This window comes from Python bivittatus, unplaced genomic scaffold (assembly GCF_059951505.1).
Source record: "Python bivittatus isolate LINGU-HERP-01145 unplaced genomic scaffold, Pbiv_v1 ctg000220_np1212, whole genome shotgun sequence".
In the NCBI taxonomy this organism is placed as follows: Eukaryota; Metazoa; Chordata; class Lepidosauria; order Squamata; family Pythonidae; genus Python; species Python bivittatus.
In genome coordinates, this window is record NW_028277048.1 from 667,994 (window position 1) to 694,798 (window position 26,805).

Below are 26,805 nucleotides of genomic sequence, written 5' to 3' on the forward strand. Positions count from 1 at the left end.
TGCTATCTCATCCAAATATAGAAAAAGTAAAATTCCCTTCTTTCTGTTATCTGTTAGATTGTTTAAATAATATTTTATTGCTTCTCTTGAATTTATTTCCATCTCTCCTGCCTAATGTTCGAATTTGCTCCTGTTGCTATTTCTGCATGAACAAGAGCCAAATTTCCATTTGCATTTACTACTAGAATCTTAACCTTTATCTGGATGTCTCTTTTTTGTCAAGTCATCTTTCTAATCAGTTTGTAAAACATCATTGCATCTCCCTCATCTGACTTATTATAGCCAGTTTATCTCACATAAACTTCAAGTCTTTTCATAATTTATATTTTCTCTTAGGATCTTTTTTTTCCTTCCTTCCTTCCTCCCTTCCTTCTGTCCTTCTTCTGTTCTAATGCCATTAATGCATAATGGCACTCTGTCCAACTATTGTTTTTCTTGAACTGGAAGCTTTATTGGAGTTAATAACAGAAACAAGGATAGCAGATAAATTGTGTATATAATACTGCTCTTGTTGCGTGAAAATCATTAATCTGTTCATGATTATAAGTAAAGCTTGGCTATAAAGATCTTTCTGGCAATTAATATTTGGTGTGAAACTGATTTAACAGGAATCCACACACATAAAAATGATATGCTTTGCAATCATTTTGATAAATTGTCTTGCAAGCTATTTATGATGCTATTTTGATGTTATATTTGAAAACTGTTAATATATATTTTTAAAAGCGCATGACAGTTTTTAAGAAAACGAAACTGTTCTTATTTAGAAGAATTCTAAAAATGGATCCATTAAGTTTCTTTCTCCACATTACTGAAGTCATATTCCATTAATCCTATGAAAGGGATTAATTGTTTAAATAATTTGAAGGAATTGTATGTCTCCTATTAAATATCCACTGTGTCAACTGCTTGTTTAAAGTAGAAGACAAAATATCAGACCAGGGCCATGCAGAATACTACAAACAGAACTGTTCATATATGTACATGTTCTCTGTGTCTCAAGTATGTTTCTGATTCTATAATCTTGTCAAAAGAAAAGTTTTTCAATCTGTGTCAGATAATTCCATCCTCTGGATTGTTACTGAAAATAAGAACATGTCAAAATATTGAGCCTTCTAAATATCAACTATCACACCAATTCAGGTACAAAGCTAAAAGATACTGCTGGCGATATGCTTGCTCCCTAAGTATTTGGAGTAGGAATGTGGCTCTCAGTTACCAGGTATAAACAAATGAATGGGGATAGTAAAATTGTAGCAGTAGTAGCAAATGTCTTTTCTTTAGTTTCTTGTGGAATATCCCATTGCACGTCTTTATTGTAGGATTATTTTTCCCATTAGTTTACAGTAGGTATTTTTTCATGTTCTCTGTGTAGCTTCACATTTCAGTTGTGTGCTGATCCACCTCTAAACAGGAAATTAGCATTTGATTCTACTGTTCTCTTCCTCTTTATGCACATATTTAGACAGTTTGAGAGTGCTTTTGCTTAGTTATTTTCTTATAACCACATTAACGGAAGCTCTATCTTTAACCCTTTTTAATGTGTTACTTTTCTTCCTATATTATTTGTGAGACTGATTCTAAAATGGCCTTAAAAGAAAGTTTCCTTTAAAGAGCCTGATCATAGGAGTGCCAATCTTTCAGAGACTAGGACATGCTTAAAAGATTTTAATTATTCAGTAAGGCCCCGGATAGCAAAAATACCATTACTGTTAATGACCTGAATCAGTTTCCTTTTATCTGTGACTTCAGTAATAATAACTTAGTTATTTACATCTCATATGTAAAAATGTTATGACTTCTTATTTTGATAGATTCCCAACAGTTCTTATGTACCCCTCTAGCATTCTCTCCAGTTTTAATTATTACTTCTAGTATTCAAACTGGAACTTTTTTTCTGAAGAGACAAGTTACAATATTATTTTTATTTGTTTTTTAAAATGTTTTTCCTCTCATTCTTCCTTGGTTTACAGAGTAGTATGGGATAAATAATAATAAATTGAATAAATTCTGTTTAACATTCAACAGATTAAAATATGCGTGCAAGCAAAAATGTGTCTTCCCAGTGTCAAGGGTATTGTCAAATTGATGCCAGATGAATTATTTTTGGCTAAGGTGTATTTTCCATAGTTGGGATACTACCATTAAAAATCAGAAGATTTCAAGTATGTGAAGATGAATATTGGAAGAGTTATTGTTATCTAAGGCTCACTCATGCTTTAAAAATATATGCCAGCTTTTAATTAGGGCAAGAATGGTGATTCTTTCACCACTGGAATCACTGATGGAATTCTTTCAAAATGCATGAACTTTGCAGTAGTCATGAACAATCTGTGGTGGCCATTCTTCACTAGAAGAATGATCTGAGCTTCCTTAGAAGGCATATTTATGCATTATAATAACCAATAGAAAGCTTGTCAGTGTATGAATCACTATGATCAGGATATCTGTTTTCAAGAATCATCATAGCTGGTCAGAGACATTGAAACTTTGAGGCTCTGTGGATCTCTGGTAAGAAAGCCAATATAAGATTGTTCACAAGAAAGAAGTCAGTTATTTGGGCCTGAGGATCATCTGTATTCATTTTGTCCACGCTATCAGGTTTTAGCTTCAGTTTATTAGTTCCCATTTTGTCATTACCAGATCCAAGCATTGGTTCAACATCTTTCACAGCCTTGCCTGATTCAGGTGACAAGGAAATACAGTTGAGTATTGTCAGCATATTGAAAACATTCCATTCTGAACAGCTTGATATATTTTCCCAGCATCATCATATAGAAGTCCAAGAGCATGAATAATAAATAATATGGAGTCTTGAAAATCCTCATAGTGCAAATACACATGCACTTTTTCATTTTTGTTTACCCATACTTCATTAAGTAAATTAGAATTAACAGTCTTTGTGAACTTAGTCCCTGATGCACAGCAAAACATCACATATTTTAAAACAGTATTGTAGAAAAGGAAAAATGATTTTACCCACATATAATCTTTTTTTTCCTTTCTGTTCCCAACCTGTGGATGTTCCTGGGTGAACTGTACCAATTCTTAAACAATAAGAACAGTGCATTGGTGTTAAAGCAACAAGATTAAGCATCAGCAGATACCAAGATAATCTTGGTTTTACTTGGGAAAATAAAGAAAAATAAGAGTTCAGTCAGACAACATAAAATTGGAGAAAACAAAAAGATGATGTTTGGATTTGTAATAGTCTCCACACTTAGTATCACGAAGAATCAATTTAAAAAAAAATTATGCCAGCTGCTTAAGATAAAACAGTAGTATGACTTACCCCCACACTTAACAATTTTTCCAGTTTCAAACTATACCAATTCTATGAAATAAATAGTGTCATTTAAAGTCTAGTTGAACTTTAATTCTCCTAATGAATTTGTTGAGAATTTAAAGAATATTGAATATATTGTCATTGTAATTTTTAATACTCTGTAGATTAATTTTAATGGAAACCAGTTGTTCATAGTAGTTCAGCTAGCATACTTTTAAAGTGTGTTAAGCATTTCAGTCGTAACTTTAAAAGTAAAACGTGATGTATAGAAGAGCATGTTCCAATTTTCTCACTAGAAAGTTGAAAAAAACCTTAGGGAAAAAATAGGCTGTGGTGGGAAATCTTCTGTTTCTCCTTCCTTTCTCACCTCACAAGGCCTTTACTTAACTGCCATACATGCAGTGCTGTATTTGCATTTGTACATATGGTGGATAACTAGCCACATTGACAGTATCAAATTTCTTGCGTGCCATATTCGAATAATTCTTTAATATGTATAAGATATAGTAGCCTTCTACTTTATCTGTAAATGTTCTTGTTTGGTTTTATTAAGTTATACTTTCTTTGAAATTAGTGCACCTCTGTGCAATAAATGTCTAAGTACAACTCAGCAGCAATGTGGCAGTGCTTGCTTTGCAGATCTTGTATCTTGTAGCAAAATCTGCCTTTTCAGTAGTGTTCTTTCTGTAACATTTTGAAAAATCAGGATTGAAAGAAGGACAATGAATGAATTGACTTGGTTTCTGTGGTTTTTAAGCGTCGATATGGAAAAATGTCTAGATAGGCAGAGCAGAAAGCATACGTTGTGTATAGTTAAAGCCTTTTATCCTTGCTACAAAGTAAACTTTGAAATATATGTTGGGTAGCAAGAGAACAGGAGAAACAAGGAACTATGCTTCAAGCTAAAGTGCTGGAAGAAATTTGTCAAATCTCATCACCTCCTTTGCTAAGACATGTTCAGTTGCTAGGATACCAAGGGAAAGGGGCTTCCCAGAATTGCCCTATTAGCAACAGGTAACAGACTGCTGGAGTATATTGACTATTTCACAAAATATATTTTTTAAAAAAGAGAGATTGTTTATCTTCAGCTTTTATTTTTCAAAGGAACTTGAATCTTTTTTTTTTTTTTTACAGAAAAGAGGATAATGCCTAATTTATTCAATTTATGAGTCACCCATTTCACCAAGGTGACACTAGGCAGCAAACAGAATTTTAAAACAACAGTAACAAAATATTTCAGTACATAATAAAAACAAAAAATGGCAGCCAAGGGTAATCCCTCACCAACAATTAATAAACCATGCAGGCTCCACTAACTTCCTGAATCCCATGTCTGGTGAATAATCAGGACTTCAGCAAGGTCAGGGCCAATCTAAATTTGGGGGATTTGAGGTTCCAAAGGGAAGACACCATGACAGAAAAAGCATGTTTCTTGTGTCCCACTAGGTGACATTCTTTAATCAGTCAAACCTAGATCATGCCCCTCCTACCAGATCTCATGGAGCAGATGGGGACAGTAGCAGTGTTCTCTATTTTTTAGAATAGAATAGAGAATTCTTTAGAAAGAGCAAAACAGTTTTCTTCCTTTTCTCTTCTTTTCTTCTAGAATGATGAAGAATGCAGAAGCACCTTTCACACATTCCCTTTGGGGGTGGTATTCCTGAGACTCAGTTCATGAACATGTAGTTTATCCATTTTCACTCTCTACTTTCTCTAGGATAGGGGAGGAATTAATGTCAGTTCAAAGGGGAAACCATTTGCTTCCAGGGAAAGCACAAACCAAAGACAGTCAAAATGACTTGGCTCTCCTTTTACATCAGCAGCTTCAAAATAATCCAGCAAGTACCTAGCTCAAATTCTTTGGGAGATCTGCTGTTCACCCTTTTTAAAGAAATGTCTGTAGTACTACTAGTAGTGTGATTTCCTACTTTATTTCACCCACCCTGTACATACTACCCTGTGAAAGCACATGAAAGAAAAATGACAGCTACAATTCTCCCTTTTCTTCATCCATTCCTTTTTATGAGAAGGGCAGTGAATGCTGCATACAAAACCTCTCATTCAATACTGAACGTATCCAAGTAGGGGGTTAACTTTTGGTCAACAAGGACACTCGGATCCCTTTCACATGTTATTTCATAATTTATTTAAATTTGTATAAACTCATAAATGCATAACAGTATGTATGGGACCAAGCCTGTAAAAAGGGTCTCCTGCATCCTATAATTGAGCCTTATAGTTTTCCTAACCAGATGTAGAACTTTACATTTCTCCCTGTTAAATTCTGGCCTGTTCATTCCAATTAGAAAATCAAATAAGTAATATTAACAGAGGTTGACCTTCTAAGCAATCCACTTTTTTTTTTTGCTTTTTTTTTTTTCCAACCCATTCTTTACAGGTTACTACTGTTATTACCGAAATATTATCTTGTCTGAATAGACTGGCATAAAGAATTTCAGGCAATCAAAATGGTTTATAAACCATTGCTTGCTGAAGTAAGTTTTCTGGAGTGTGTGGGGGGGGTGTCTTTTTTTTTTAATTTAACAAAATTCCTTTTATGTTTTATAAATGCGTATATTTATAATTTTGTATTTCAGGTTGTTTGACTTGAGCGCTATTTATAGTGAATGATATAGAAATAAAATAAATAATCCAGCTACCTACTTATAACCCACATAGCCTAAAAGCCAAGTCAGTATACCCACTGAAATTATTGCTATGATCCAGTGACATTATCAAATTTATTTTTTCCTAATTTATGCAATAACCAGACAGAATACCAAGCTCATGTGTCACTGAAGTAAGATAAGGAATAGAAAGTGTTGGTCTAATTATAAAACATGCTATTTGCATATAGTAAAATCCTGTGGGTCCCTTACACACACACTTTTTAATGTTTTTATAATTTCTAATTAGACAGGAAAGAAAGGGAGGGGGGAAAAACACTGTTGGCATGTACCACTGCCTAAACTTAACCAATAGAAGTTAAACAATTTTTTTGTGATGTAGAGGTTAACTTAACATATACATTAAAAGTTAAAACCTGTGTTAAAAAATTATCAAAAGCTTTCTCAGTTTCCAAAGAAATTATAATTAAAAATCCAATATTGTTTGACAGTTCTGTATAAATCCAACCTGAGTTGGGTGCAGAATTGTCTGAAGAACAAGCTGTGGGCCAGTTTAAATTTTTTAAATGTGCTGTACAATAAAAACTATGTTTTGGAAGCACAAAACCTAAGTTCACATTTAGCAGAAAACAAGATACTGTATATCTCAGTTAGAATATGAATGGGACACATAAAACCTAATAATTCTTTAACTTTGTGTTCTAAGAATTTAACTTAAGCCAAATTAACTAATTTAGATTTTAAACCAATTAAGTGTTTGTGAAAAGTCAGTCTCAAATAAAATGCTTTGAAAATGTCCAATACCAAAAACAGAGATGTAGCCATGTCCATATTAATGCATAACAACTCTATAATTTCTTATTCCATTTGCTTAATTAAAAATGTTTTGTAATTATACATTAAAGGTCCCCTTAAAAGATATGTTTGAATTTTTTTACTGATTTTATTTATTTATGTATTTATTAAATTTGTATGCCATCAAATCTTCACAGTAGGTCACAGTAAATCTTCACAATTAGCTCACAGTAGCTAATATTATACTAAAACATAGCAAAAATATCCGTAGAATAATGAAACATTAAAACAGTACAGTTAATAATGACAGTGATTATAATACTCTTATATTAACAAACATCCCAATTGTTCCCCAAAGGCTGTCCAGAAAAGCTTAGTCTTTAAAAACTTCTGGAAGGCTATTAACAAAGAGGACTAGCCTAATTTCTAAAGGAACCTGTTCCATTATGTAGGCACCACAATGGAAAAGCAGTGTCTTCTAGCCTCAATCCCCTTCGCAGCATGGAAGTGGGTATCATAAGCAGATCTTCCTGAGAGGATCTCCTCAGTCAGGTTGACTCCAATTGGAGTAGGCAGTCCTATGTGCCAAGCCATATAGGCCCTTTTAAATCAAATTAAATTGTGCCTTGGAACTACTGACATCCAACCCATCCATAAAATAGTTGCAATATGTTCATAACAATAACAGTCAACAAGTGGCCTTTTGTATTTTAATCCAACTGCAGTTTCTGAATGGTCTATAGCCCTGTGTAGAGTACATCGCAGAAGTAGTTTTACATAATAGTATCTACTGAACAAGTGAGGTGGAAAAGCTAAAAAGAGTTTGAAAAGGCTATTTATAATCTGTCTCGTATGTAATCTGCATAAACACCCTTTCTTCCCCCCGCTTGCCTCATCCCATCTTCAAATCAGTTAATCCATTCTATGCATCTGAAGAAGTGAGCTACAGCTCACAAAAGCTTTTAATAAAATGCATTAGTTGGAAAACGTGCTGCTAGACTCCTGATTCATGAAAATTGGTGATTCACTGCTGTGAGAAATTCCACAAAACAAATGTTGATCAGATCCAGCAGCTTGTGAAATATGCCTTCTATCAGAGATGTGATAGGATAACATTCAAGGCTCATCCAGACCACATGACAGTTTTCCATTTCTGTTCATATGTGTATGGACAACGATATTGTAAAGAACAACTTCAACTGTATTGTCATGGCCTTTGGAAATCTTGGAAGAAAGCTCAAAACTGGAGGCCTCAGGTGGAGTTGTCATGTATCTTTTAGTTCATGAAAGAGGACCAGAAAGAGAAATAAAATTTGCCAAGTCAGTGACTATACAAATGGTGTGAGAAATTTGGTTTCTGGAACCATGGACTGACTTATTCAGAGTACTGGCATGAAATACTGTCATGTGAAAAGGAAAGTACATCCTCTTTGAGTTCTATGGTTTTATATATCAGGACATAAAAATCATCTGGTCCTTAGCAGTTCTCAAAAGTAGGCAAATACCACCTCAGATGAACAACAACACATGACATATTACACCATGTCATCATTTATTTTACAAAAAGAAAGCCAAAATGGAGAAGCCATGTGTGAAAAACTAAGTACACCCTTACTGCTTCCATAGGTATGAAAAGTAGCAGCCAGATGCTGCTGATCAAATGCCCTTGATCGATTGAACATCAGCAAGTGTGACTACCTCTATAAAAGCCGAAGTTTTAGGAGTTTCTGGTCTTGAGTATTGAGGTGTATGTTAACACAGTGCCAAAGAATAAAGACTTCAGCAATGATCTTAGAGAAGCAATTGTTACCGCCCATCAATCTGGGAAGAGTTATAAGGCCATTTCCAAACAATTTAAAGTCCATCATTCTACAGTGAGGAAGATTATTCACAAATGGAAAACATTAAAGACAGTTGCCAATCTTCCCAGGAGTGGACGTCCCAGCAAATTCACCCCAAGGTCAGACTGTGAAATGCTCAGAGAAATTGCAAAAAATCCAAGAGTTATATCTCAGACTCTACAGGCCTCAGTTAGCATGTGAAATGTTAAAGTTCATGACAGTACAATTAGAAAAAGACTGAACAAGTATGGTTTGTTTGGAAGAGTTGCCAGGAGAAAGCCTCTTCTTTCTAAAAAGAACATGGCAGCATGGCTTAGGTTTGCAAAGTTGCATCTGAACAAATCACAAGACTTCTGGAACACTGTCCTTTGGACAGACGAGACCAAAGTGGAGATGTTTGGCCGTAATGCACAGCGCCACATTTGGCGAAAACCAAACACAGCATATCAGCTCAACCATCTCATACCAACCATCAAGCACGGTGGTGGAGGGGTGATGATTTGGGCTTGTTTTGCAGCCACAGGACCTGGGCACCTTGCAGTCATTGAGTCGACCATGAACTCCTCTGTATACCACAGTATTCTAGAGTCAAATGTGAGGCCATCTGTCCAAGAGCTAAAGCTTGGCCGACATTGGGTCATGCAACAGGCCAATGATCCCAAGCATACCAGCAAATCTACAACAGAATGCCTGAAAAAGAAAAGCCGATTGAAACGCTGTGGCGGGACCTCAAGAGAGCTGTGCATAAACAAATGCCCACAAACCTCAATGAACTGAAGTAATGTAAAGAAGAGTGGGCCAAAATTCCTCCACAACGATGTGAGAGACTGATAAAGTCATACAGAAAATGATTACTTCAAGTTATTGCTGCTAAAGGTGGTTCTACAAGCTATTGAATCATAAGGTGTACTTAGTTTTTCACACATGGCTTCTCCATTTTGGCTTTCTTTTTGTAAAATAAATGATGACATGGTGTAATATGTCATGTGTTGTTCATCTGAGGTGGTATTTGCCTACTTTTGAGAACTGCTAAGGACCAGATGATTTTTATTATGTCCTGATATGTAAAACCATAGAACTCAAAGAAGGTGTACTTTCTTTTTCACACGACTGTAGGTTGTACTTCAGAAAGACTGGTAAAAATGTATTTGGCCAAAGCCCAGCAAGCTTGAATAGGAGGCTTTAAACTAAATTTTGTGTAAGACAAAAGTAAAAGGCCTGACCTCACACAGAGCATTGCAGAAACAGAAAGAAGCAGTGAAATGGGACTTCAACAACCACTCAGTAAAAAATCAGAAAGAACATAAAGTTCATAGATTTCATTGTCTGTACATTAAGGGGAATGTATAAAATGTATGGGAAATAGTTTTTACTACAAAAAGGCAAACAGACCTGGTGGGATTACCCCCATGACTATAATACAGCAATTGAAGAATACAATACAATCCAACAAAACACAGTTTCTTAAAAAAGAAGAGAAGCAATAAAAAGTCAGGAGCTCATGTTCAAATAAAATGGAGCTAGGTATTTACAGTAATAGAAAATTTCCTGAATATCAGTGTGCAGAATGTTCCAAGTTCAAAATGTTCCAAATTGAAAGTTGCCATTTCAAAGATACCAAGCTCAGAACAGAATACACGGTAGTTGGAAGTATTGTCCTCAGCTTGGAAGAAAACAGCTGTTCCAAGTCATGCTTTTTCAAGGGTTCCAGTGTCCTATAACTAGCTTACTATTTTAATTCATTCAAGACACAGAGAGAGAGGATATAGTATATACACTATATATATAGTAAATACTGTATTACATATACTACAATATATATACCGTATTTTTCCGACTATAAGACGATACTTTTTTCTAAAATCCTTACCCTAAAAATTGAAGAGCGTCTTATTCAAGGAAGTCAGCCGAGAATCGCACGGTTGCAAAACTGCCCATACTTTGTTTCTGCAGAGAGGCTTCCTCCTATTGCTAGCCTCCAATCACGAGTGAAATAGCTTGTCTCCCAAACAGACTTCCTCCAATCACGAGCCTGATGTAACTGACGTCAGCTGATGCTGAAAAACCAATTAGAGGAAGGCTGTTTGCAGAAACAAGCTATTGGCAGTTTCACTCGTGCTTGAATGTAATCAGTTATGCAAAAGAGCCTGGAAATAGAGCTGCAGAGAGACGGTTTGGACCTCCTCCCACCAAGTGTATCAGGTAAATGTTAACTAATTACTAAATAAAAATGTGTTCTGCACTATCTTTAAAATATTGATTTCTTAATTTTGGGTTGGAAAAGTGGGGGTCGTCTTGTACATGGGGGCGTCTTATTGTCGGAAAAATACAGTAATATATAATTGATAGTGTTTTTACTTATGCAGAGCACCAGGAGCTTGAGGTATATGTGTGTGTGTGAGAAAATCACGTAAAACCTCATACGTGGGGGTATGACATATTGTAACAGCTGTATCTCTCTTTCTGAAAGCTTAAGGGAAGGTGGACTGTATATCATCTTTGAGTGAGATGAGCAGTGCCTAAATTTGAAAAATAAATAAAATAAATACAAATATACAATTCTGATAGATTTAAATTATAGTGCTTTTTTTTATTATTAACCATGATTTCCATCAAATTTGCATCTTTTTTGTTATTCTTTCCTGCAGGTCTTCGAGTCAATGGGGAACTCATCACTGCTTACCCACAAGTAGTGGTGGTTCGTGTACCAACACCATGGGTGCAGAGTGACAGTGATATTACAGTTCTTCGCCATCTGGAAAAGATGGGCTGCCGGCTGATGAACCGTCCCCAAGCCATACTCAATTGTGTCAACAAGTTCTGGACTTTCCAAGAATTGGCTGGTCATGGTGTGCCTCTTCCAGACACTTTTTCTTATGGTAAGCCAAGAAACTTTCCATAATTATTATGCATCTGTGAAATATTAACTGAAACTAATATCCAGTGTATCATAAGAGCGTTTGTGTTGACAGGAGATGATACAACACATAGCGCACCAGGTACCTTCTTGTAATTTTTTTTAGCACAGGCAACTTCCTGCCACTGATAAAATCTATTTCTGTGTGTGTGTTTACACACTCCTCTCCACTTAAATCTAAGTAGTAGCATTAATTATGCTGCCTGGCATTAATTATGTCAGTTGGCAATCTCTCCTGGACTGGTAGGACTTAGTTTTCTCCAGCCTCGTGAAAGCTATCTCATGAAGAAGATATGCTCCTTGATATCCCCACCCCATCCCCACCTTCTTTTGGTTGTTTTCTGACTTCAGCCAGTTCCATTTCTTGCCTTGACCCGTCTCCTCTGAAACTAACAAGGCTTTAGCAGCCAATGCTGCCAATAATCCATCTTGGTTCTCCAGTCATCACCTTCTTTTCTAGAATTCTCATCCCTCCTCCTTTTCCTTAGCCAGCCAGCTTAGCCCATATCAACTTCCTGTCTCCTCCTCTCCTGTGAGAAAGTTTCTGCCTGTCAAAAACAAGTGTGTTATATCTTCTCCAATTTTTTGTTATCAGTTGAAAGAACAGTGTGTATATCTATAAACTCAAGTGACAGAATAACAGATAGCAGTCCAGCTGTTGTATTCTTTCACGCAATAAACAACTTTTTTTTCCTAATTTTGTATTTGATTGAGAGTAAAGGAACTCTGTTGAAAGGCAAAAATTAGCTTGGGTTATTTGGTTTAACTTCCTCTGGTTATATTTGAGGTAGATTCTCTAGTCTGTGAATGACAGAGGCTCACCTGTCTTCCTGCAGTGGATGGGTTGCAACCCTCCTATCACATCTCTTCCTGCCAGTTGCAATTTTAGTGTTTGCCCCCAGGTCATTTTCTATGCCTCACTGTTCCCTATTTTCCTGACACATTTCACAGTATTAGACCCAGCAACCAGAAAGCCAAATTCCTTCCCTCTGACCTCCCACCCACACATAGCAGAATAAAAGTGGGATTCATTTAGCCCAAATGCCTCTATAAGGGGCTCCCAAATCCAAGAGAATGCATTTTACAGGTTGCAAAAGGTTTAATTAAATCAAAATCAGAAATTCCAAAAGTATCAGCAAACCAACAACAGTAAAGAACTTTCCGGGAAAAGAAAAGAATATTAAATTGATTATGGCTTGCTGAGATTAGTTGGGTATATGCACTCTGTGCATGCTGTTTTGTCCTGTTGATTGTGGAGCTTTCAGAATGCCTTTAAAGATAAAGACACCATGTATATAAAGGCAACTGGAAGCTGAAGATCAACAGGAACCAACACCATGCACAGAGCACATACATAATATATGTAAATACAGCTAGGCAGCAGACCAACCAAACCAGCACATACAGGTACTTTTTGCTTTTACCTCACTTGTGTCTGACCTTAAGCACAGTAGTGCATGCATTTTGCCTGCTTTCTTTTGAAGGCCACCCACATTACCCATCCGCATGAAGTCCAGCTTTCCAACAGGAAAAACTGTAGTGGCTTTATCTTCCAGGCAGTTAGGCAATCGCTTGCTGAGTGGAGAAGAACAGTCCTCGTTCTTTTGTCTGGGCTTTGTGCTCAGCTGCTAGTCAGAGCATCATGTATGTGACCTCAGAGTCAGCACACTTGTTTGACTCATCTGAGTCAGGGACGGGCCCCATAAACCTCTTCATTGGCCATACATTAAGGTAGGTAAGTCATGCCAGTGGGGTCAAGGGAGGATAGGATAATCACCCTGTAATTCTTATAGTGGGACTCACATGGAGTCTCCTCCAGAGTGAATCCCACTCAGTGGTGTTGCTCAATAAGCAAGTGACTGATTCGCAGTACAGGTAGTCCTCGACTTACAACCATTCATTTAGCGACCATTCGAAGTTACAGAGACTCTGAAAAAAGTGACTTACCACCAGTCCTTGCACTTACCACCGTCCCCACAGTCACATGATCAAAATTTGGATACTTAGCAACCGGCATCTATTTACAAAGGTTGCAGCATCCCAGGACCACATGATTGCCATTTGTGACCTTCCCAGCAGGCTTCCAACAAACAAAATCAATGTGGAACTGCAGGATTCACTTAATGACCACATGATTTGCTTAATGACCACCACAAAAAATGTAAAATCAGATGTGGTCACATGACACCTTGCTTAATTTGCAAGCTCGTTTGCATCCGTATTTTTTATAGCTATGGCTGTTTCAGCTTTAACTCTTGTTTGGTGGGTATGATTTGGCCACAGTGAATCATGCTTCAGTAATTTCTCAGTGCAGTTATGCAGTTAATGTAGGGTTGTGCTGGTAGGTCGTCAGAATGCAGTGGTCAAACTGTTCAGAATGCAGTCGCAGATAGACAGAACAATCAGGCAGAATGGCCTTACACTGATTCTGAAGTTATTCAGTGCTGACCTTGAGCATTTATACACAATATTCAAGCCAAAGATACAGTACTTGCCTTTAAAGTCTGAAACTGCTTAAAGCCTAAATATTTGAAATAGTGTCTACATATGTCAACCTTCTGTGACTTGAGATTTGTCCAAGTTGGCTGAGGTTTGTTATGCATCATAACAATGAGAATCTTTAGGTTATGATGCCCTCACAGTGGCATACCTTTCCCACAAACTGGCGCCAGCATTCAAGTTGTTTTAATGCTAGCTCAATATCTTTGTTTACCCAAAGATTTTAATCTGTAGATTTTGTATTTTCTTCTTTCTCTATGTCTGTTAAAAGGATTATCTACAAAAATGAAGGGCGGTTTTAACATGTGCTAATAAATAAATGGTATAGCAGTTGCACTCTGTACTTATTCAGTGTTCTAGGAGATTTTCAAATGCATTGGAATAGTTCAGTTGCCGCAGCCAAGTTTTTTTCTGTTTAAGAAAGGTTATAGATAGTGTGCCATTCTTAACTGACAAGACAATGCATGCAGAGGCTGTCACTGAGCTTCAATAAATTGCTGTACTGTATAAGCCAATTCCCTATAGTTGTAAATCAGACCTTTTAGCATAATGCAATGCCATGCCGAAAGGAGAGCTTGAACACCATCTTCTAGTGGTCCTGAGCTTATTTCAGCTCTGTCCTTAGGCCTTTTAAATTGTAAGAGAAAAAGCCATAACATTAACAATATAATGCTAGATAATTTTGTATTAAAAGATACATGAATTTTTTTTATCCAGGACACAGTTAGAAGTATACCATAACTGGTTAATGTGAAGATTTCAAACTCCCCTTACCCATTGATGTGAACTTTTGAACATTATTAGAAAGTAACCCGGATGTACCCTTGGAATACTTGAGAGTAATACACTTTTTCTGTCTAGAATAACTGAATTTTGCACAACAAAAGCACATGTTTGTGTACATCCCTATTTTCACAGCTTTGGCTATTTTCTTTCTAGGGGGTCATGAAAACTTTGCCAAAATGATTGATGAAGCAGAAGTGTTGGAGTTCCCCATGGTTGTAAAGAATACCCGAGGTCATAGAGGTGAGTGTGAGAATCTGTATTTGATTGTTGTACTGTTGAATGATTGTTGTAGTGTTGTCCAAAATACTCTTCTATTTCTAGCTGCAAAATAGTACAAAATGCTCATAATATCTTACATTTAGTCTTATCACAAATACAAAAGTTGTTAAAATGACATAGTATTAACAACCCTTGCTTTCAGTATACATTGCATTTCCTAATTTATCTTGTATGCATTTATCAACATTAGGTATATTTTTTGTCTAACTGCAGTACTCACATAGTTACACTACTGTATTGCATATTGAATGATTGCAACAATAGAAATTAACACTTTTTTTCTTTCAACAATCACAAAACATAATTCATTGATAATCTTGACCCACCAGTTCAATTTAAATGTATAATTTTTATTTAAATTGTCAAGTTTTTTGAACAAAAACTTGTGGCTGCTTGTTTCTCCATATGAATTAGCGAAGCATTCTTCATCAAGATGCCCTTGAGTTGAGTATAACTTTTAGTAACATCATGGACATGTTCATGTAGGTTTTTTTGTGCAAATATACAGAGGTGGTTTACAATTGCCTTCTTCTGAGATGTTTTTCAACTCCTCATTCTATCCAACTGTATTAGTATTATATTTCAAGTTAGTTTTAAATTTCATTTTATAAAATTACTAAAAGATAGCTCTTCTGTGAAATAAAACTTGACAATAGATGGAATCCCCTGTTATATTTCTGTTAGTGGAATAAGTTTCTGCTGATAAAAGAAGAGGCCACAATTCTTCTTCAGTTCTGCAGAATCATCATCATCATCATCATCATCCCAGGCCCTTGGGAAGGACTTGATAGGTGGATAAAAATGCCAAATCCAGTCTAAACATCTGGCTGACTGTGCGACCAACCATCATCATCATCATCATCATCATGGCAGCTTTACTTGGAACAATTTATATCCTGTGACAATATTTTTAACACCATCAAACAACATCATCTGCCTATCCCAGGTCCTTGGGAAGGACTCGACAGGTGGATAAAAATGCCAAATCCAGTCTAAACTTCAGGCTGACTGTGTGACCAACCATAATAATAATAATAACAATTTGCAAAAGTCAACTTTACTTGGAACAGCTTATATCCTACAACAATACCTTTAACACCATCAAACAAAATCTGCCTATCCCAGGTCCTTAGGAAGGACTCGATAGGTGGATAAAAATGCCAAATCCAGTCTATGGATCTGGCTGACTGTGTGACCAACCATAATAATAACAATAATAGCAGCCATTGTGAATGTCCCCACTGCAACAATACCTTTAACACCGTCAAACAACATCTGCCCATCTCAGGTCCTTGGGAAGGACTCGATAGGTGGATAAAAATGCCAAATCCAGTCTATGCATCTGGCTGACTGTGTGACCAACCATAATAATAACAATAACAATAGCAGCCATTGTGAATGTCCCTGCTGCAACAATACCTTTAACACCATCAAACAACATCTGCCCATCTCAGGTCCTTGGGAAGGACTCAATAGGTGGATAAAAATGCCAAATCCAGTCTATGCATCTGGCTGACTGTGTGACCAACCATAATAATAACAATAACAATAGCAGCCAATGTGAATGTCCCCACTGCAACAATACCTTTAACACCATCAAACAACATCTGCCCATCTCAGGTCCTTGGGAAGGACTCAATAGGTGGATAAAAGTGCCAAATCCAGTCTAAACATCTGGCTGACTATATGACCAACAATAATAATAATAGGAGCCATTTTGAGTGTCTCCACTGATACGGTGATGTCATAGGGGTAAAAATCTCCCTTTTTAATTTTGATGGTCATGAGGATTTAAAAGTCCAACCAAGATTAATTAAACATTGTAGAGAATTAATGGTTTGCATCTGTTCTGTTACCATCTGCAGCAGAATACTGTAATGTCTACATATCTTGTAGGCACAACTTTTCTAGTTGCTAGGAAAATCATGATTTAATATACTTCCACTTTCTCTGTGGATTTTTGGAAAAAAAATTATGCTGCTTGGAATTTATTTCGTTGTATTCATAAATAACTCCTCACATAGCCTCTGTGATATTTCTCATCTCCATTCAGCTTGTTGATACAGTTTCATCCATCCAGTCTTGTAAAATTAGAATTACTTAAAGTTAATTTGAAGTTACATCTGATTTTTTTCTCCCCAAAAGCAAGTGAGAGGGTTCTATTTTAAATCAACTTAAAATAGGGTAGCTGAAGAAAATGGCATAAGTAAAGTGAGAACTCTTAGAAGAGCAGTGTAAGATGATTATATTACAGGTATTGCAGAAGTCTACAGAAGGAGGCTTCAAATTTAACTCTGCTGTTCTTCAAGTGCCTGATGTTCTTCAGTACAATTTCGGATATAATGTTGCTTTTAAAGATAATTTCAAAATGAAATTACTGCATTTGGGGACCATTCTTTTTCAGAAAAAAATAGGTAATATGAATACACCTTTTGAAATTTAAGTTATCCGTTAGTAATGCAGTAGTAGCTAAAGATTAAAAAAATAACATACAGTTCTAAAGTAATTGTATCATTCATGTGGGCCCATCCTATGATTTTGTTCTGCTCTCATGTCACTGGGTTGTATAAATTAAGGTGTGCTGCTCTGTCTCACCAGAAGAAACACCCTAGCAGAAGCAAAAACACCACATGAAACATCCATGAAACATCATGAAATCCTTAGCAGTTACATCCCAGGGATGTCTGGGTAGGGAGTTGAGTTTAAATAAAGATAGCAGACTTCATCCAAGTCTGCTAAAAGCACCCTTTGAAAGGAAAAATGCAGGCACTAAAAGGGAAGAAAAGTATTATTGTATCACCCTTATATCTTCCCAGCTCAGTAGGATGGAAGATTATAGAGAACCTACAGATTCCCTGCAGGAAGAGTTCAGTACCTCTGTATGGGGGATCAGAATTTTGCCAGAGAACGAAAAGAAACTCCTAAGACCAGCAGTAATGGAATAAACTGCTACATTAGCTGCAGCAGTAGGTCCAACCTATAGCAGTAATTGATGATGCCTCTGCAACTTTGAGTAAATAGTCATCCATAGTGGAACATAAGAACATAAGCAGTGCTTTCCCAGATCGAACTCCTGGCCCATCTAGTCCAGCAGTCTTCTCACAGTGGCCAACCAACTGTACAAGGAAGCCTAATAGTCTCCCAGCAGACAGCCTTCAAAGGAGTCACAAGAATAGCCCAACCCTTTTTGAAGCAAGCCAAGCTGGTAGCCAGTACAGCTTCTTGTGGTATGAATTCCAAAGTTTAATTACATGTTGTATAAAAAAATATTTCTGTCCTGATTCTTTTGGCATTCAATTTCATTGAGTGACCTCTGATTCTAGTAATTTGGGAAAAGGAAAATAGCTTCTCTTTGGCCACCATGCATAATTTTGTACACCTTAATCATATCCCTTCTCATTCACTTTTCTAGCCAAAAAAGCCCCATGTGTCACAACCCTCCCTGATAGGGAAGCTTTTCCAGCTCCTTGATCATCTTAGTTGCCTTCTTCTGAACCTTCTCTAGCCACACTATATCATTTTTTAGGTGTAGCAACCAGAACCATACACAATATTCCAGATGTGGTTGCACCATTGATTTATATAAGGGCATTATGATACTGGCTTCTCTGTTTTCAGTACTGAAACTGGTGTTTCTCAGATCCAAGCGATCAAGGTCAGTTCATTCATGCTACGCTGAATTTCTGTCAGGCCCAGCCCAAGAACAACAACAAGGCAGTCCAGTCCAGTATAGTTCCTTTATTAGCTTGCACCTAATAGAAACTCGCCAGACTAAACCTATGCTAAAGCAACTAATGGATATACCCCATGAGACTCAAGGGAGGGGCTAGTCTCAGCTTCTTCATCTTCTCACAGTCCTGCTGCAGGCTGAGGAAGCACGTGCCCTGTAACCTTTGCTGGAATGCTCCCCCTCCCTCCTGATAACCTTGATCCTCCATTCCAGTATCCTCCTCGCACATGCCTTCCATTACAATTTCCTTTTAAAACTTCTGTATTAGAGAATGAAAGCAGAAATGTATGTAGTTCACCTACTTTTTGTAGATATTGTGTATTTATTATTATTTTGCTTAGAGCTTCATCTAAGGGTTGGAACCTAAGCTTATTTGTAGATTTCAGTCTCTGAGTTTTGTTTTGCACTTTTTCATTGCTAGTAATTATTTAGTTGTTTATGTTAGGGTATGCTTTACAATCTATGACAGGCTTACTACCCAAGACTTATGTAGAATTTCATTGAATAGATAGATGAGTAAATCAGATTCCCTAATGAAGAAATTTTAAATAGAAGCAACATCTTTTGTATTAGTTGCTGGAAAAAAAAGAATTTCTCTTCAAAAGAGCCTCTTCTGTTTCATGGGACAGAAATTAAAACTACCAATTAAAGCAATTGGGTGGAAGCAAAGACTGGAAAGTAAGAATCTTATTTCTTTTTCCTCAGGGGCATAATGTTATGATACATTAAGATTAAGGAGGATTATTTATAAAATCCTCCTTAAGACTGCAAGAAATATGTTTTATTTATCAATGATATTATCCTAAATATGGTTGTATGCAACTAAAGGATATTTATCAGTAAATTTAACTTTTGAATCTTAATGTATTTATGTCATGGATTTTGATTTGGCAAGAATTTTAAATAAGTTTTGTATTCCATTGCTATACTAATTATTTTAATTGGCAATTGAAATTTAATTGGAACTGGTTTGCTTTGATTCATCAATTAATCATGAACAGCACCTTGGAATCTCTGCCATCTTTAGTCTGTGATTGGTGCAGCCCTCTGTTTTATGTGTCTAGAGAATCCCAAACCTGTTGCAAAACACTCTTGCAACCTAGTTCTGCTAGAATAGCACGGAATGGTACAGGCCAAGATTGAAGGATACTGAGAGATCTATACTGAGGGAGTTGAGAACTGGAATAAGCCCTGGAAATTGTGAGTGTACTTTAAGGTAATATTTTCCAAATTTTGCTGTTTTAGTACGCTAAATGTATAAAGTACTTTGTCATTTTTATTTATATTCATTCATTCACCAGTGTTGCCAAGATAATATTTTCAGTACAGAAGTTGAGGATGTATAGACACACTGCCTTTCCAACTCTTTAAAAAACGGGTAGGAAAATCACTGACTACTTTTCATCTTCTGTGTTCTTTTGATGCAGGCAAAGCTGTGTTTCTGGCCAGAGACAAACACCATCTGGCAGACCTGAGCCATCTAATTCGTCATGAAGCCCCTTATCTATTCCAAAAATATGTCCAGGAGTCTCACGGCAAAGATGTGCGTGTCATCGTGGTGGGAGGCCGTGTCGTGGGCACTATGCTGCGTTGCTCAACAGATGGTAGAATGCAGAGCAATTGCTCACTTGGTAAGAATGAAAATGTGTTCGAATTTCCTATATATGTTGAATTTTTAAATTCTAATTGAAGGCATACATTTTTCATACACAGTGGTATTTTAAATAATTTAAAGATTAGCTTAAAAGAAACTTAAATGCAGTAAACCTTGATTTAATGGACTAAAGGGGAAAAGCGTGTCTATTAAGCCCACATTTCCACTAAATGGCAAATTGGATTTTTCAAGTCTCAAAACATGCTTGTACATAGGAAAACTAATAACATGAGTATCTGTTTTGAGGAGAACCATGATTATTATATGGACTGTCTCACCAAATAACAGATTTGGTCTATTGTTTGGAGCAAAGCCCTGAAAGTTGACCAAAACTCACATCCAGCAAGTTTTATCCGTGAAATTTGAAGTCTGCTAAATTAAGGATTTGCTGTATAATATTATTTATATTCTTATAGACTGCCTTCACATTTATATTATTTCTGCTATTTCTTTTTGGAACATTCTCCCCCTGTCAGTTAACTGAAGTTAAGAAGTAGCAGGGGTGGTTAGGCCATATTATGTGCCAGGCAACATCATGCAATTTCACACAATCGTGTAATCACCAGAACCTTTTTTTAATACCAGCATCTCACAACATTAAATCTTGAAGGATTAAAACAATCTCACCCCAAGATCTTATGAAATTTTAACTTTCTCAGCCCTGATCATGAGATTTTGTGTGAGTATACTGAAATCTCATGAGACTTCTGCTATTTTTAATCTAAAAACCTGTTTTTTAAAATGGGTTTTGTGGGTAGTGCAGGTGTCTTAGTGTCTGGGAGTGCTGCACTGCTTTTCCAGTATTAATAAAATGAACAATCATTTCTTGTATCTGGAAATTAACACTCTGAAATGGCCCATATTCTGATCAAATTCTCTTTTATGGGCCTTAATTCCAAGGTTAACACTACTTCATTGGCTTCAATAAGTTTTTTATATTCCTATTTTATTTCATTCAGCCCTTTATTTCATCTCTCAGAGATGAGAGTAGGGAACCAAAGGCAAATGCACTGTCAAACACGGGTGAGCTTAACAGTGTAATTGTGAATTACTTAAAGAAATGGTAGGATTGAAAATAAGATGCAGATATTAAATAAGTAATATCAGCCTCCATTGGTTATCTTCTTGTCCATCCCGCAAAGTTTCCCTAGAACACATTTAGTTTTAACACTTGCAGTCATCTTCCTTTGTCATTTAAGATGGAAAGTCCCCACAAAATTTCTTAAAAGCTAGCCTCAATACCATAATAAACATTAAGATCTCACAGCACTGTCTGTAGCCCAGGTAGGTTTATAGATAGAGAATTTGAGCTGGAACACTATTGTACTCTGATTTAGCTTTATTTCTTTTACCAGGTGGTATAGGAATGATGTGCTCGCTGAGTGAACAAGGCAAACAACTGGCAATCCAAGTTTCTAACATCTTGGGGATGGATGTGTGTGGCATCGACCTCCTAATGAAGGATGATGGCTCGTTCTGCGTCTGTGAGGCCAATGCAAATGTAGGTTTCATTGCCTTTGACAAGGCTTGCAATCTAGATGTAGCTGGTATCATAGCGGACTATGCCGCTTCCCTGCTTCCTCCCGGTCGCTTGACACGACGCATGTCCTTGCTCTCTGTGGTGTCCACGGCTAGCGAGACTAGCGAGCCAGAGCTGGGACCTCCAGCTAGTGCCACTGTCGACAATATGAGTGCCAGCTCCAGCTCTGTCGACAGCGACCCTGAAACCACAGAGAGAGAGTTGCTCACCAAGCTCCCGGGGGGGATATTCAATATGAACCAGCTAATAGCCAATGAGATTAAACTCCTAGTGGAGTGATGCCACATGTAAATAACTGTGACCAACTTTCTTGTAAATTTTTTTAAAATAAAACCAACTTGTAGTGCTGTTTATTGGAAGCAGCTTATGGAGGTGAGGTGAGGGTTTTAGCCTTGGGATCAGAATCAAAACACGCATGTTCTGTGAATGCTGCTTTTGCTACCTATTAACCTTGCAGAACATATGTTTAGTTGTTATTTTTAACAACTATTTATCATTTGATAATGCTCTGTTTAAAGTCTGCATTGGGGAATGGGGGACAAAGAACTGGATAAATTTTTTCTGTTTTTGATAGGGATGCCATTATGATCTTTAAACTCATTTCATAGGAAAATGTTTCATCTTGATTTGTGCTTTTGCAGTTTGAAAAGGTAACGCTCCAAAAGCATCTGTGAACTAACGCGTTGCCAACCATCCCCTCACCTCATTGGAGCTCATTCATATTAGTTTATGCCTCTTGCTTTATGTCCCATAGGAGTGGAGAGAAATTAGAACAGCCAATTTTATTTCATCCAAAGGTTCTAAATATCAGCATTTCCATCTATTATCAGTAAGATCTGTAAAATTGTATCCCTGACAAACAGTCCACAATGGCCTCTGAAATTCTGACCTTTAAGCAGTTTTGCAGGGTGCAACATTGATTAGTTCAGCATGAGCTTTTGAAATAAACCTGCAACTTCTGCCATTTCTGTATTAACAGACGTCCTCGTGCTTAGATTTAAAATAAAATTCACGTTCCCTGGGAGAAAAATTTTACTATGTGACTGGATTTTAAAAATAATTTTAAATCCTAGGTTTAGGTTGGGAAGGGGAGAAGCTGTGTATAAAATTCAGTTTGGGTCATTGATGGCAGAAGTGGCATGTTTTCTTTCGCACAAGAACCGAGATAAACAGCACTGTTAACTTTTGGTGTACAAAATAATGTTTAATCCAATGTGAAAAAGAATAACACTAGTTTAAAACAAACGTGCATTGACTTGTATTTGTTAGTGTTTTAGTCCTTTTTGCAAGATATATGCTGTGTTAATGTTTCATTTTTAATACATGCTCGTCCAACACTTCCTTCTCCATGCCTGCATCTTTAACAGCGGCCCAACTTGAAAAATACCCGTACTACTCAACATCACCACTAACAGTAATAAACCTAAACACTTTAAAAAAAAATCTGATGCCTAGAACATATGGGAGGGGTGTGGAGGAGGGCTGAAACGGTTGCAAATTTCGAAACTACTTTTCATAAATTTAACATGTTACTATTATTGATAGTAGCTTTCCTTTATAGAAGGCATTAAAATCTAAAGTGGCCTGATTTACCAAGGATAAATCTTGAGAGAAACAAGCAGGTTTTGGTTTTGGTTTTGGGAAACATGTTGCCAGTAAGGCCCAGCCAGAATGGGAATATGATTTAAGGCTACCCCTGTGTGGATCTCAGGCCCCTTTGTATGTGTCTGTATTTTGCTTTGTTTTTGTCATTGGTTTTTGTCTGTCCAGTTCGTCAGTCTTTTTTCCAGAATGCCTGATGATCTCCTCTCCCAATCCATCCCTGATACTTCTGGCTGTGCATTTTCTTATTAAATTTGATAAAAGAACCAAAACAACAGCTTTGGGTCTGTTTTAATGGCCTCATCTTCCTCCTCCTCCTCACCCATTTCTCACTCATGTATTTCTTTGGGGAATATACAGTATTGAAACTATAGAAAAATGTAAATAAAAATCCTGTTACTTTAAAAACAACCATCCACAACACCACACAGTAGAATGTGTGTAACAGGAATTTGGCTTTGGAGGGTGGGCAGCTTCTGTATGCAGGGTTGTTCTTGTCTCAGTGCTTCAAAGGAGCAGTTTACCCTCCGGGGCTCTAAGCTTCATGCCACTGGCCAACTTTACCACTCAGATGTCTTACTTTCACTCGGCTATTAAACACTTACCACTTGTGGACACTTTACAGAAACACTAGGAATAAACAGAAAAGTGTTAGCCTGCTTTCATGATCATGCCGATTTGTACAGGTTTTTAAATGTAACAATGAAGTTCTTGTAGAATTAAATGTTACTGTTAAAAGCAAAATAGAAGGTTGATTGTTGGCATTAGCTGGTGAAGCAAAAACAATCTTTTACAGTGTTTAGGTTGAAGAAGAATACAAAGGTTTTCATTTAAAAAACTCAGAAAAGAAAACTCCCAAATAGTTTTCTTTCCTTCTGCTTTGTGGCCCTTCACCCCTTTGCTAACTAGATGTGTGCCTTCTAAAATACAGGTTTCTTTAAAGCATTGCACATCTTTCAGGAACATGAGCAAAGAATTAATCATTTGTTAACTAACAGAACTTCAAAAACTTTGCAACACTCGCAGGAAACAAAGTCGATGCCAGAAGAAGCTTGACAACTCTTTGACACTTGTGATTTGGGCTATACTGAGTTTCTCCATTGCTTGAGGAAAACAGCTTGTGACAAATGTTTTTCACATGAAACTTTTTCAAAATGTGTAGACCCAATTTACACCACTATAAATGCAATGGAATGACACACTTTGTTCTGAATCATACACAAGCAAAACATTAAGGGATTTTACACTTTGGTTTATCTGCTTGTCATGAGATGGCCATGGGTACCTTGTGGTTGTATTGGAAAGTTGGAAAAGAGACTGAGTAACATTTGGGCAAAGAAAAGTCTCACATACTATTGAAATAGAAGCTGGCATTGCATGTTAAAATCATATAGGAAATACCATGCTTAAAAAAATGGGGTAGTACATTTCCTCCCTACGTAGTGTAACTTCATTAGAAAAATGTAGAAGTCTTAAAAACGTTACTATTGGTAAAGAAAATGAATTGAGTTTCTAATAACTAGGGTTTAACTTCTGTAGAAAGTAGTGCTACACATCACACTTCCCTGGAAAAAAATATTGACAAGTATATTAAGAGTACCAACATTGCTTATCATAATTTGAAATGAACAACTAGTAAAACAGAATTGAACAAATGGGAAAATAGAAGCTATAGTGAATGTCAGCACAGTCAGTGATTGCATAGCATTAAAATGGAACCAGGTTTGGGGGTTGGATGGTAATGATGGAGTTTGATGGAGTACTGTGTGTTTTGTTTGTTCTTTTATTTTGCAGATTGAAGTGCTATATTTATACTTTTTGTACTGTATAGAATTACAGGTTGTGTTTGTAGCTTTGTATGTTCTCAGATTTTACATTGTTGATAAACCTTCTCATTCTGGAACACTTTGATAGAGCATTAATAACATGATGGGAGGACAGCATATTTGTGGACTACTTTTGTTGTTGTGTTCCATCAAACTTTCAAGCTGTTGGATCAAACTACAGTGACTTTGTTCAGCAATGTATCAGAAGATCTGCCAAGAAAAATGCTCTGAACCAGTGAAGTTTGGAAAAAAAAAGACAGTTCTAGAAGTGCTGCATTGGACATGTACCAGACTTGATGGGTTGGATAAACTATTTTAAACTTCACATTCTCCCATTTAATAAAAGCAAAGCTCAAGTTGGTTAAATGTATAAGGGTTTAAACTATGTAAGATGTATCAACGTGTACAATTCTTTCTCATGGCTCACTCTTTTTGAGAAGGTTTATGAGCTATTTGGCTGGTGTGAGACTCACGACCCACTCCTGTTCTCTCTATGGAATTGTAGGTGCTCAGACAGGTAACCTCTGCTGCTACTGTCTCTTTCATTTTTAATTTTTCACTGTTCTAGGAATTTACTATAGAATTTATGACAAAAGGTTATCTTTTTGCTTTCCTTTTCTTTTCTTTTCTTAATATATATTGAGTCTCCTGATATTGGAGGGTGAATTTTGGGATGTTCTAATGGTGGCTTGGACCATCGTTGGAAATTTTTGGATCCCTCATGTTACGGTTTTCAGTTGAATGTCTTTTATTTGCTTAATGCATTGTCAATAACATGATGTTTTGGGGTGGGAATTTGTAGCATTTAATGAATCACTATGTAATACATACTCCTTTTTTTCCTGAAGGTTCTAACAATTCACACTTTCTTACTGTTCTTTGCAAAACTTTTCAGGAGCCAAAAAAGTCAAACAATCCAGAGAAAAACTTCCCTTCTCCCCTTTCTGATGACGAGAGAGAGAGCTTGTGAAAATCCTTGAGAATGTTCCTCCCTAAACTTCCCCCCCCTGTGGTAAAACAATAAACGCAGCAGCCTGGTGACATCCAGTACCAACCCCTTGGCAGGTAACTTTCAGCTCTTTTGATCATCCCATATTAGCTAACACTGCTTTCCTTTCTTCTCTCCCTCAGTCTTAATATGATTACTGCTGTAAAAGAATGAGTCTTAGGAAGCAAATGGTATTTCTTCTTTTCTTGTTCTTAATTATTTATATATTTATTAGAGTCAAACTTTAAAGCTTCTTGTGATCCGTGTGTTCAAGTAGGATCATGGCAAGGGAAAATTTAAGCAGTGTGCAGTGTCAGAAAGAAGGGATGGGATGGTGTGTAACTCCACAGATTCTGCCATCTCGACCTACCCATGTACCTCCCTCTTCTCACTGCCCCTTCCCCCAATATACATTCTTGGCTTAAGTTTTACAGG

General features: G+C 36.7%; 1 protein-coding gene across 3 annotated transcripts in view; it reads left to right on the forward strand.

The window, feature by feature from the left end:
- RIMKLB (ribosomal modification protein rimK like family member B) overlaps positions 1-26,447 on the forward strand; it is a 36,399-nt gene extending 9,952 nt beyond the window's left edge. For 2 of the 3 annotated variants that reach the window (XM_088137563.1, XM_025171141.2), the window contains exons 4-7: positions 11,198-11,428; positions 14,905-14,991; positions 20,188-20,391; positions 21,770-26,447. In XM_088137563.1, the coding sequence (XP_087993689.1) occupies positions 11,198-11,428; positions 14,905-14,991; positions 20,188-20,391; positions 21,770-22,233 (986 nt within the window). In that variant the 3' untranslated portion in view covers positions 22,234-26,447. The remainder of the gene's footprint in view (positions 1-11,197; positions 11,429-14,904; positions 14,992-20,187; positions 20,392-21,769) is intronic. The other variant, XR_003085481.2, reaches the window with a different exon arrangement.
- The last annotated feature ends 358 nt before the right edge of the window (positions 26,448-26,805 follow it).